Genomic DNA, 13328 nt, shown 5'->3' with positions numbered 1-13328 from the left:
ATTAGTCATCGAGCTAGAATTTATGAAACACTACACATCCTGCTTATAAGAGTTGGCGGTTTTCTTGTTTTTTGTTTTTAACTTTTTATTTTATATTGGAATATAGCCAATTAACAATGTTGTGATAGTTTCGGGTGCACAGCAAAGGAACTCAGCCATACGTATACATGTATCCGTTCTCCCCCAAACTCCCCTCCCATCCAGGCTGCCACATAACATTGAGCAGAGTTCCCTGTGCTATACAGTAGGTCCTTGTTAGTTACCCATTTTAAATATAGCAGTGTGTACATTTCAATCCCAAACTCCCTAACTCTCCCTTCTCCCTATCCTTCCCCCCCTGATAACCATAAGTTTGTTAAGAGTTGGGGTTTAGAATAGATAACAAGGAGTAGGAACAAAAACCAAAAGCTGTATACCTCCCTGTTTAGCAGGGGCTGTGCCCATGGCATGTAGGAAATAAACAAGGGAAACATTTGTCATGAACTCAGCTAAGTGCCCTTCCCTTGTGTTAAAAAATAATTATTGAGTTGAGGTGCAGGAAGATGCCATGACAGCTCTTTTAGTGTGGAACCAGCTTCCTCTTAAGAAGGGGAGTTAAGGTGGTATTGTTGCCATGACTTAGACTTTAGAGAAACTATTCTAAGAATGTCTGTTTCAAGGAAGAAACCACTTGGAGGCCAATGAATAGACCACCCTTGCTCAGATTTGTCCTACTTGTTGTCTGCAATTTTTATTTCTTTTTAAAAACCTGCTATTGTAAAGTATCTTAAGTACCTATTCCTATTCAAATGTTAATGACTAATTAAGTCACTCTTAAAATATTACTATTCCCAGGGAAATTTTATTTAGCAGGGATGAAAACTTTAAGCTCAGTTCAATTCAGCAGATATCTTTTGAGTGCCTATTTTGTGTCAACCATTGTTTTGAGTATTGGGGTTACAGTGATAAATAAGATAGTCCCTGACTTAATGAATGCATTGTAGTAAAGGAAACAGACTCTAAAGCAGATACAGTACAATTTTGTATGATATATGCAACAGTGGAAGTATTTATTGAAACATTTAATCAAATTCCTGATATATACTAGGTACCGAGCATACAAAGACCAACAAAAGCCAATCTCTCGTCTCAAAGTTGTTTGGGTGAGATAGACAATTTTAATACTGCATGGTAGTTCTTTGATGGAATCAGATACGCAGAACTTTGAGAGCACAAAGGAAATATTGTGTTTAAGGAATTAAATATAGTTGTGTGTGGTTAGATTATAAAGTACCAAGTACCAAATATCTCTAGGGACATTTTGGGTATCAGTAGAAAAACTGTTTTTCTACATGGCCCTGAAATCAAATGAAATTTATTATTGACACTGCTTGTCATTAACTACTTTATTCATAAAGCATTTATTGAGTGTGCCCACCTCATTAAAGAACTTTAAACCATATCAAATTAAGCCAAGTATTAACTAGAAACTAAAAGGAGGAGGGCTTCCTGTCACATAGCAAGCTTCCTTAACCAAATTTTCAATGCTAGCAGACCATGTTTTCCTCACCCTTTCTCACTGAATAAACAAGACAGCCATTTTCTGACTGAATCCCAAAGAGATTTTTTTTAAATAAGTAAAAACAAAAATACATACTTATATAGCCATTATTTACATAGAAAAAGTTAATTCATATTATTAAGTGAAAAAGCAGTTATAAAACAGTATACATAATTGGGTCATTTGTAGAGATGTGGAGGGACCTAGAGACTGTCATACAGAGTGAGGTAAGTCAGAAAGAGAAAAACAAATATCATATATTAATGCATATACGTGGAATCTAGAAAAATGGTACAGATGAACTGGTTTGCAAGGCAGAAGTAGAGACACAGATGTAGAGAACAAACGTATGGACACGAAGGGGGGAAAGTGGGGGTGGTGGTGTGATGAATTGGGCGATTGGAATTGACATGTATACACTAATATGTATAAAATAGATAACTAATAAAGAACCTGCTGTATAAAAAAATAAAAATTCAAAAAAACTGTATACATAATATACCATTTTTGCAAAAGAAAAAATTTATATATATACACACACACATACATATATAGATGTATGTATGCATAGATTAAAAACTATCCGGGGGACTTCCCTGGTGGCGCAGTGGTTAAGAATCTGCCTGCCAATGCAGGGGACACAGGTCCAAGCCCTGGTCCGGGAAGATCCCACATGCCGCGGAGCAGTTAAGCCTGTTCGCCACAACCACTGAGCCTGCGCTCTAGAGCCTGCGAGCCACAGCTACTGAAGCCCGCACACCTAGAGCCTGTGTTCCACACAGAGAAGCCACCACAATTAGAAGCCCGTGCACCACAACGAAGAGTAGCCCCCGCTTGCTGCAACTAGAGAAAGCCCGTGCACAGCAACGAAGACCCAGCGTAGCCACACACACACAAAAAAAACCTATCCAGAATATATCAAAATGTTAATCAGTATTTGTGGGTAGTGGCATTAATGGGAATATTAGTTTTCTATTGCTGCGTAACAAGTAACCACAAACTTAATGGCTTAAAAGAATACCCAGTTATTAGTCACAGTTCTGTGGATCTGAAGTCCAGCAAGTTATGGTTGGGTTTTCTGCTTAGGGTATCATAGGCTACAATCAAGGTGTCAGCCAAGCTAAATTCTCATCTGGAAGCTCTGAGGGAAAATTCACTTCCAAGTTCATTCTTATTGACAGAATCCAGTTCCTTGCAGTAGTAGGACTGCGGTCCCATTTCCTTGCTGGCGGTCAGCCAGGGTCCACTCTCAGCTCCTAAAGGCCGTAAGGCCACATGCATTTCTTACCACGTGGTCCTCTCCATCTTCAAGACAGCAATGAAACATTACATCCTTCTCATGCTTTAAATCTCTTGAGTTCATATCCTGCAAACAGCCAGAAAAAACTCTGCTTTATAAAGGTTTGGGACCACCAAGGTAATCTCCCAGTCTTGAGGTAGACTGATTTGGAACCATAATTACATCTGTAAAATCCCTTTATGGCAATACCTAGATGACTGAATCACTGGGAGAAGGTATTTGTATACCAGTGGCTGGAAATTTGGGGGGAACTATCTTAGAATTCTGCCTACATCACTTTTTGGCCTTTTGGCTAAGATCAAGTGTAGAATTCTGCCTACCACAGATGGTGATCTTTATTTTTCTTTTACTTATACTTTCACATAACACATTGAACATACAATATTTCAGGGTTTTTCGGGTTTGGGGTTTTGAGTTTTTAAGCTATATTTTGAACTCTTTATGCTAACAAATGTTGAATGTTTATGGATCTGTTTGGCTTATTATTTTCTTGGCCTGACTGCCATGTCTTCTTTATTTTTAGAAGCTATAAAACTCTAGACCAATATGGACAGGCATTTGGTATCTAGTCTTACCTACATCCTAAGCAACTGTGGAACCTCAAGAAAATAATAATTCTTCCCAGTGTTCCTTGAAATAATACCACTAGTCCTAAGCTTTTAAAAAGAAGTCTAAGAAAAAGTGGGGTCATATATGTATAGTGGTTAAATCATAGGATGTAGAGTCATCCTGGTTATACCGCATGCATAACTTGGGCAAGTTACATATCCTCTGTGCCTCAGCTTTGTCATCTGGAAAATGAAGGAAATGATAGTACCTATTTCAGAGGATTGTTGGGAGGATTAAATGAGTTCCTATACATAACATACTTAGAGTAGTGCCCCGGAAGTGGTAAGGGTTCAATAAATGTTATCCTCTGTAATTGTTGTTGCTTAGGGATGAGAGAAATTTTACCTATCAGAAAGTTTAAAGACTTTATCCTGACTTTTCTGTTAACCTGATGTATGATCTTAGACAAGTCATAGAAATGTTTTGGTATTCTTTTCTTCATCCATAAAAGTATACATTTGGACTAGATTATCACTATGACTCCTAACAGTTTAGCTGATATAGTTGTTAGTGTTCCTTAAATAATAATGACATTAAAACTGTTACAAATAAGAGAATTCAGTAAGATAGCTAGATACAAAAATAATATATTATGTAGCTATTACTAAATTTATTATGTGCAAACACCAGTTGGAAGAGTCAATGCATGTATATAATGACTCCAGTAAAGGCGGTCAGTCTCTACATAATGGAGACTTCATTCACTGCTGTAATGCCAACATCTAAAACGGTCCACGTGATAGAAGCTCAGTAAACATTTGTAAGGTGAATGTCCTCAAGGGATTCTCAAGCTAGTGGGGAAGGCAGACAAGTAAGCATTTATAGTACACTATGGTAAGTCCTGTGAGAGAAGGAAAGGTGCTAAATGTTTCAAGTATTTCTGTTGGATTTTAGATTTTCTGTGTTTTGTTTTGCCCTCTTCAGCTCTGTTAGAACAAGGCAATAAACTGCGTAATGCCATGGTGATTTCTGCAATGAAATCAAGCCCAGATACTAGCATGTTGTTGGAAGAAGTTCATCCTTCTATGAATGAAGATTTTCTTAGAGCATCTACACAGTAAGTTACTGGATAAACGTGAACCCCAATAGTTAATTTCTTGGTAGTTGTTAGCATATGTTTTTTGTCAAGATATGGACTGAATAATCTTGGAAATGTTGAACAAGTAATTCTTAATGTGGTAGAAAAGAAGCCTAAACTAGGAGCTAAGATACCCAAAATCTAGACCTAGCACTGACACTTGCTAAATATGTAAATGGCTAAATTCTTAACTCTTTCTGAACCAGCATGCTTATATAAAAAATGGGTATATTCTCTCCTCCCTCTCTTACATAAATGAAATGAGATTCTAATATAGGAAAGGGCTTTGTAAATTGTGAAGTTTTATGTATATTTAAGGTGAAGGCTGAAGTATGTTAATATTCCATGTTCAATTAATTCTGATTTAGATTTTTCCCATATGTTAGCCACTGAAAAAGTATTTTTTTTCATTCCTTAGAATCAAAGCCTTGTCTAGGAATCAATTTAAAGACCACATTGAAGATCACCTCCTCCCTCCAACTGAGAATACATTTTGGAAACATGACACAAAAGCTGATACCAGAGCCATACAGCTGCTATTGGGCAGGTAAGAGCTCTTAACTAGCTTTCTTTCCTTTTAAATTATTCCTCCAATTCATTGGGTACATTGTTAACAGATTTCTCTTCTTAAAGCAACACTTCCTTAGAATAACCAAGTCATCCCTTTGGTTATTCACTACCTACTAAATAAAAATCCAATCTTTAGCTTTTTATTCTTAGCTTCACTTACAGAATGGTCTCCAATCTACCTTTCCATTCTTATTTTTCATCTCTCTCCCCAACACCAAGGTTAGCTAGCAGGTTATAATGAAAAGAACATGGATTTTAAACAGACACAAGTTGAAATTTGAGGTCTGTCTCTTACTACCTATGTGGCCTGAACAATTAGGCAGGAAAAAAATATATAAGGGTTCCAAATTGGAAAGGAAGAAGTAAAACTATCTTTATTCACAGATGACATGATCTAGTATGTAAAAAAATCCTAGGGCTTCCCTGGTGGCGCAGTTGTTGAGGGTCCGCCTGCCAATGCAGGGGACGTGGGTTTGTGCCCCGGTCTGGGAGGATCCCACATGCTGCCGAGCGGCTAGGCCCGTGAGCCATGGCCGCTGGGCCTGTGCATCCGGAGCCTGTGCTCCACGACGGGAGGGGCCACGACAGTGAGAGGCCTGTGTACTGCAAAAAAAAAAATCCTAAAGAATCCTCTAAGAAACTATTAGAAATAATAAATAAATTCAGACAGATTGCAGGATACATGATCATTATATAAAAGTCAATTGTACTTTTATATACTTGCAATGAACAATCGAAAAGTAAAATTAAGGGAATTCCCTGGTGGTCCAGTGGTTAGGACTCTGTGCTTTCACTGCTGGGGCCTGGGTTCGATCCCTGGTCAAGGAACTAAGATCCTGCAAGGCACACAGCATGGCCAGAAGACCAATAATAAATAAATAAATAAATAAAATTAAGAAAAAATTCCATTTATAATAGCATTGATAAGAATAAAATACTTAGGGATAAATTTAACTAAAGGAGTGTAAAACAACTCTGGAAACTACAAAACATTGTTGGAAGAAACTAAAGAAGATCTAAATAAATGGAAAAAACCCCATGTTCTTGATTCAATGCAATCCCTGTCAGAATCATGGCTGGCTTCTTTGTAGAAATTGAAAAGCTGATTATAAAATTACTGTGAAATTACAAGGGACCCAGAATAACCAAAAGAATCTTGAAAAAGAAAAAAATAGGATTCACACTTTGCTATTTTAAAACTTACTATAAGCAAGAGTAATCAAGTCAGTTTAGTACTGGCATAAGGATAGACATATAAATAAATGGAATAGAATTGATAGTCTAGAAATAAACCCATGTGTTTATGGTCAGCTGATTTTCAACAAGAGTGTCAAGACCATTAAATGGGGAAAGAATTGTCTTTTCAACAAATGGTACTGGGACAGCTGGCTAGCCACATGGAAAAAATGAAATTGGACCCTTACCTCAAACCATATAAAAAAATTAACTCATTATGGATCAGATAGCTAAATGGAAGAACTAAAACTATAAAATTCTTAGAAAACACAGAAGTAAATCTTTGTAACCTTGGATTTGGGAAAGGATTCTTAGATATGCATCAAAAACACAACCAACAACAATAAAAAATAGATAAGTAGATAAATTAGATTCAGTCAAAATTTAAAATGTGCTTCAAAGGATACTATTAAGAAAGTGAAAAGATCACAGAATGGAGGAAAATATTTACAAATTATATATCTGATAAAAGATTTATATCTAGACTATATAAGGAACTCAACAACTTAATAATTACGGCACAAATAGCCCAATTTAAAAGATGGGCAAAGTATCTACATAGAGATTTCTCCAAAGAAGATAGTCAAATGGCTAATATGCACATAAAAGATGTCAACACCATTAGTTATCAGGAAAATGCAAATCAAAACTATAAAAAACTTCATACCCACTAGGATGGTTAGAATCAAAAAGTCAGATTAAGTGTTGGTGAGGATGTGGAAAATTTGGAACCCTCATACACTGTTAATAGCAGTGTAAAATGATGCAGCCACTTTGGCAGATAGTCTGTCAGTTCCTAAATTGCTACACATCAAGTTACCATATGACCCAGCAGTTCAACTCCCTAAGTATATACCCAAGGAAAATGAACATATAAGTCCACACAAAAACATGTACATGAATTTACATAGTCATAATAGTCAAAAATGTCCATCAGCTGATTAGTGGATTGTTTTAAAGTGGTATATCCACACGGAGTATTATTGGCCATAAAAAGGAATAAAGTACAGGTAACATGCTGCAGCATGGATGAACCTTGAAAACATCATGCTAAATGAAAGAAGCCAGTCACAAAAGAGTACATATTTTATGATTACATTTATATGAAAAGTACAAAATAGGCAAATCTCTAGAGACAGAAAGATGAGTGGTTCTTTAGGGCTGTGTGTGATAGATGGGGCATAAGTGATGATAGGTCTTGAATACAGAGTTTCTTTTTGAGGTGACATAAGTGTTCTGAAATTGACTGTGGTGATGATTGTTCATATTTGTAAACATACTAAGAACTATTGAATTGCTCACCTTAAATGGGTGAATTGTATGTTATGTGAATTATGTCTAAATAAAGCTGTTTAAAAAAAAAATAGGAATCAAGAATCCAGCACAGTGAATGAAAAAAAACTGCACCAAGATATACAATCATGAATTTTCAGAATAGTATAAATAGACAATCTTAAAAATGTCCAAAAAGAAAAAAAAATGCTTATGTATACAATATCAGGAATTGGAAAAACATCACTTATTCCATAGAGTTGACCAAAATGGAGACATAGGAGGCTTCTGAGCTCGCCTCCTCCCACAGATGCCCCAAATGTACAGCTGCACACAGAGCAGTTCCCTCTGAAAGAGATTGAGAAAGTAACTGACCAACTCCTACACATCAGAGGAATGGGAAAATATCATCAAATGAGTAGGAAAGTCTGAGAAACACTCTCACCATAAACCCCACCCCCAACACAGCACCATACAATCAGAAGGGAGTCCCCAATTCCTAGCTTCTCCTTGAGGAGCAAAGGACTTGAACCCCACATCTAGCATTCCCAACTTTTAAGATTCTTACCAGAGAGATGAGCACCCAAAACATAACGGGTGCAGGAGCACCCTCACCCTGACAGCTGTACACCTAGACCCAGCACAGAGGAAGCAGGCAAAAACACCCATCTCCCAGTTTCTCCCTGGAAGGTGCTGCTAGTGAGGGTCCAGCTTCTAATCAGCCTGCATCTAGGTGTTGGCTGTGATCCTCCCCTTTGGGACACTAATGGGTCTTAACACACCCTCCACTACTGGAAGCCACTAAGAACAAAGAAGAAGGCTTAGAAAGTCACAAAAGCTTATGAGGCAGCTAAGATCTTGGGCTGGACTGATCAATGAGGTTCATCCCTTACACAAGACCATTCTATCAAGGCTGAGATGGATGATGGTTTTATCTAATAAGCAGAAACCAACACAGAAAGGCAAGGAAAATAAAGAAACAGAGGAATATGTTCCAAAGAAAAAGACAGGATAAACATCCAAAAACAGATCTTAATGAAGCAGAGATAAGTAATTAACCTGATAGAGGGTTAAAAATAATGGTCATAAAGGTGTGCTTACTGAGGTCAGGAGAACAATGAATGCATGAACCAAGTGAGAATTTCAACAAAGAGATAGAAAAAATTTTTAAGTACCAAACAAATCACAGAGCTGAAGAATACAATAACTGAAACGAAATATTCAGGAGGGGTTCAACAGCAGACTAGATCAATGGGAAGAAAGGATTAGCAGACTCAAAGACAGGGCAGTGGAATGCAATCAAAGGAGCAAAAAGGAAAAATTTTTAAGTGAAGCAGTTAGATAGCTTAAGGGATGTTGGGGAACCAACAAACAGACCAATATACACATTATAAAGGCCCCAGAAGAAGAAGAGATAGAGAAAGGGGCAAAAAGCTTATTCATAGAAATAATGGGGACTTCCCTGGTGGTTCAGTGGCTAAGATTCCATGCTCCCAATGCAGGATGCCCGGGTTCGATCCCTGGTCAGGGAACTAGATCCCACATGCCACAACTAAGAGTTGACACATTCCACAACTAAGAGTTAGCAGGCTGCAACTAAGAGTTCACATGCTGCAACTAAAGATCCCGCATGCTGCAATGAAGGTTCCACATGCCACAACAAAGAAGATACCACGTGCCACAGCTAAGACCCAGTGCAGCCAAAAAAATAAATATTTTTTTAAGAAAAAGAAATATTCAAAGAAATAATGGCTGAAAACTTCCCTAACCTGGGAAACAGACATTCAGATCCAGGAAGCCCAGAGAGTTTCAAGTAAGACAACTCAAAGGAGACCCACACCAAGACATGTTATAATTAAATTGTCAAGTTACAAAGAAAGCATCTTAAAAACAGTAAGAGAAAACCAACTTGTTATGGACAAGGGAACCTCCATAAGATTTTCAGCAGATTTTTCAGCAGAAATCTTGCATGCTAAAGGGGAGTGCAATGTTATATTCAAAGTGCTGAGAAAAAAGAACAGCCAAACAAGAATACTCTACCTGCCAAAGTTGTCCTTCAGAATTGAAGGAGAGAAAGAGTATTTTCCAAGCAAAAACTGAAGGAGTTCATCACCATTAGACCAACCTTCCATGAAATATTAAAGGGAGTTCTTCAAACTGAAACCAGAGGACACTAATTAGTAACAAGAAAACATGAAAGTATAAAACTCACTGATAAAGTTAAGTATACAGTTAAATTCAGAATACTCTATTACTCTAATGATGGTAGAGAAATCACTTACAAATCTAGTATGAGGGTTAAAAGACAAACGTTATAAAAATAAATATGACTACAATAAGTTGTTAATGGACATACAGTGTAAAAAGATGCAAATTGTGACATCAAAAACTTAAAATATGGGGGGGGAGCTTTGGTATGTGTTCAACGTTAAGTTATCACCTTATAGTTAGCTAGCGGGAAGCAGCCGCATAGCACAGGGAGATCAGCTCGGTGCTTTGTGACCGCCTGGAGGGGTGGGATAGGCAGGGTGGGAGGGAGGGAGACGCAAGCGGGAAGAGATATGGGAATATATGTATATATATAACTGATTCATTTTGTTGTGAAGCTGAAACTAACATACCATTGTAAAGCAATTATACTCCAATAAAGATGTTAAAAAAAAAAAGTTATCACCTTAAAATAGACTATTATAAATGTAAGATGTTTTATGTAAGCCTCATGGTAACCACAGGGCAAAAGCCTATAGTGGATACACAAAGGAGAAAGAGAAAGGAAGCAAAACATACCACTACAGAAAGTCATCAAATCCTAAAGGAAGAGAGCAAGAAAGGAACAAAAGAATTACAAATCAACCAGGAAGCAATTACCAAAATGGTAGTAATAAGTTCACTCCTATCATTAATTACTTTAAATGTAGATGGACTCAATTCTCCAATCATAAGATAGAGAGTAGCTGAATGGATAAAAAAACAAGACCCAACTCTCTGCTGCCTACAGGAGACTCACTTCAGCTTTAAGGACACACACACGGGATATGAAAGATGTTTCATGCGAGTGGAAACCAAAAGAGAGTGGGGGGGGGTTACCTATTCTTATATCAGAAAAAAATAGACTTTAAGCCAAAGACTATAACAAGATCAAGAAAGTCATTATATAATTATAGTTGGTCAATTCATCACAAGGATACAACAACTGTAAATATTTAGGTACCCACCCTAGGAGTACTTAAATATATAAAACAAATGTTAGTAGATCTGTAAGATGAAGTAAACAGCAATACAGAGGACTTCACTTTTAACAATGAATAGATCATCAAAACAAAATCAGTAAGGAAACGGCGGGACTCAAATGGCACATTAAGTCAGATGTCCGTAACAGACATATACAGAACATTCCATCTAACAGCAGCAGGATACATACACTTCTCAAGCACGCATGGAACATTCTCCAGGAGAGATTATATGTTAGGCCACAAAAGAAGTCAATAAATTTAAGAAGATTGAAATATGAAGCATCCTTTCCGATTACAATGGTATAAAACTAAAAATCAATATCCAAAACTAGAAAATTGACAAATATGTACAGATTAAACAACAGGCTCCTTGGCAACCAATGTGTCAAAGAAGAAATCAAATAAGAAATGTAAAAATATCATTTAAGACAAGGGGGAAAAAAACACAACATACCAAAACCTATGGAATGCAGCAAAAGCATATCTAAGAGGGAATTTTATAGCAGTAAACATGTACATTTAAGTGTATAACTGAATCACTTTGCTGTACACCCAAAAGTAACAACCTTGTTAATCAACTATGATCCAATATAAAATAAAAATTAAAAAAAAAGAAACATGTAAGGTTTTGTAAGACATAACATGTAAGATAAAAAAATACATACATATATTAAGAAATAAACAGCTCAACTAAAAAACTAACTTTACACCTCAAGGGACTAGAAAAAAACAACAAACTAAGCCCAAAGTTAGCAGAAGGGAGGAAATAACAAAAATCAGAGCAGAAATAACAAAGATCAGAGCAGAAATAAATAGAGACTAACAAGACAACAGAAAAGATCGATGAAACTAATAGCTGGTATTTTGAAAAGATAGACAAACCATTAGCTGGACGTACTAAGATGAAAAGAGAGAGGACTTCAGTGGAATTATAAATGAAATAGGAGATATTATAACTGACATCACAGAAATACAAAGAATTGTAAGAGACTACTATGAAAAATTATACACCAACAAATTGCAAAACCTAAAAGAAATGGATAAGTTTATATCCAATCTACCAAAACTGAATCATAAAGAAACAGAGAAATCTGAACAGACTGATTACTAGCAAGGAGACTGAATCATAATTAAAAACCTCTCAACAAAATAATTCCAGGGCTTCCCTAGTGGTGCAGTGGTCAAGAATCTGCCTGCCAGTACAGGGGACATGGGTTCGAGCCCTGGTCCGGGAAGATCCCACATGCCACAGAGCAACAAAGCCCATGCGCCACAACTACTGAGCCTGTGCTCTGGAGGCCGCGAGCCACAAATACTGAGCCCTTGAGCCACAACTACTGAAGCCTGCACACCTAGAGCCTGTGCTTCACAACAAGAGAAGCCCGCGCACCGCAATGAAGAGTAGCCCCTGCTCACCGCAACTAGAGAAAGCCCGTGCACAGCAACGAAGACCTAACACAGCCAAAAAGATAAATTGAATAAAATTAAATTAAACAAAAATTTAAGGTCCCGAAAACTCCAGTAGTGAATTCTACCAAACATTTAAAGAACTAATACAATCTTTCTCAAACTCTCCCAAAACACATAAGAGGAGGGAATGCTTCCAGATTCATTTTATGAGGCCAGCATTACTCTGACATTAAAGCCAGACGAAGACACTGTAAGGAAAAGAAAATCATAGGCCAATATCTCTTATGAACATAAATGGCAAAAATCCTCAACAAAATATTACCAAATCAGATTCAGCAATACATTAGAAGGATCATATGCCATCATCAAGTGAAATTTGTTCCAGGGATGCAAGGATGGTTTGACATTTGCAAATCAATAAATATCATACACCGTATTAACAAAAAGAAGGATAAAAATCATGTGATCATCTCAATAGATGTGGAAAAGCATTTGACACAATTCAACACCATTCATGATAAAATCTCTCAACAAACTGGGTGTAGAGGAAATGTACCTCAACATAACAAAGGCCATATGTGACAAGCCCACAACTAACATCATACTCAATGATGAAACACTGAAAGCTTTTCCTTTAAGATCAGGAATAAAAGAAAGATGCTCACTGTCACCACTTTTTTTTTTTTTTTTTTTTTTTTTTTGCGGTACGTGGGCCTCTCACTGTTGTGGCCTCTCCTGTTGCGGAGCACAGGCTCCGGACGCGCAGGCTCAGCGGCCATGGCCCATGGGCCTAGCTGCTCTGCGGCATGTGGGATCTTCCTGGACCGGGGCACGAACCCGCGTCCCCTGCATCGGCAGGCGGACTGTCAACCACTGCGCCACCAGGGAAGCCCTGTCACCACTTTTAATCAACACAGTACTGGAAGTCCCAGCCAGAGCAATTAGGCAAGAAAAAGAAATAAAAAGCATTCAGATTGGAAAAGAAGAAGTGAAACTGCCACTGTTTGTAGATGACATTAAACACTAAAGTCTCTATCGAAAAACTAGTTAGAATAAATGAATTCAGTAAAGTTGCAGGAT

The 13328-nt window shown here is 37.3% G+C and overlaps 1 protein-coding gene across 1 annotated transcript in view; it reads left to right on the top strand.

The window, feature by feature from the left end:
• C2CD3 (C2 domain containing 3 centriole elongation regulator) overlaps nt 1-13328 on the top strand; it is a 128636-nt gene that overhangs the window by 17759 nt on the left and 97549 nt on the right. Inside the window, exons 6-7 of the mRNA XM_060159983.1 lie at nt 4374-4506; nt 4946-5074. Of these exons, the coding sequence (XP_060015966.1) occupies nt 4374-4506; nt 4946-5074 (262 nt within the window). The remainder of the gene's footprint in view (nt 1-4373; nt 4507-4945; nt 5075-13328) is intronic.

The sequence above is a fragment of the Lagenorhynchus albirostris genome, chromosome 9, assembly GCF_949774975.1.
Source record: "Lagenorhynchus albirostris chromosome 9, mLagAlb1.1, whole genome shotgun sequence".
In the NCBI taxonomy this organism is placed as follows: domain Eukaryota; kingdom Metazoa; phylum Chordata; class Mammalia; order Artiodactyla; family Delphinidae; genus Lagenorhynchus; species Lagenorhynchus albirostris.
The sequence above is the reverse complement of the archived record's forward strand: the minus strand, read 5'-3'. Positions and strand labels throughout refer to the sequence as shown.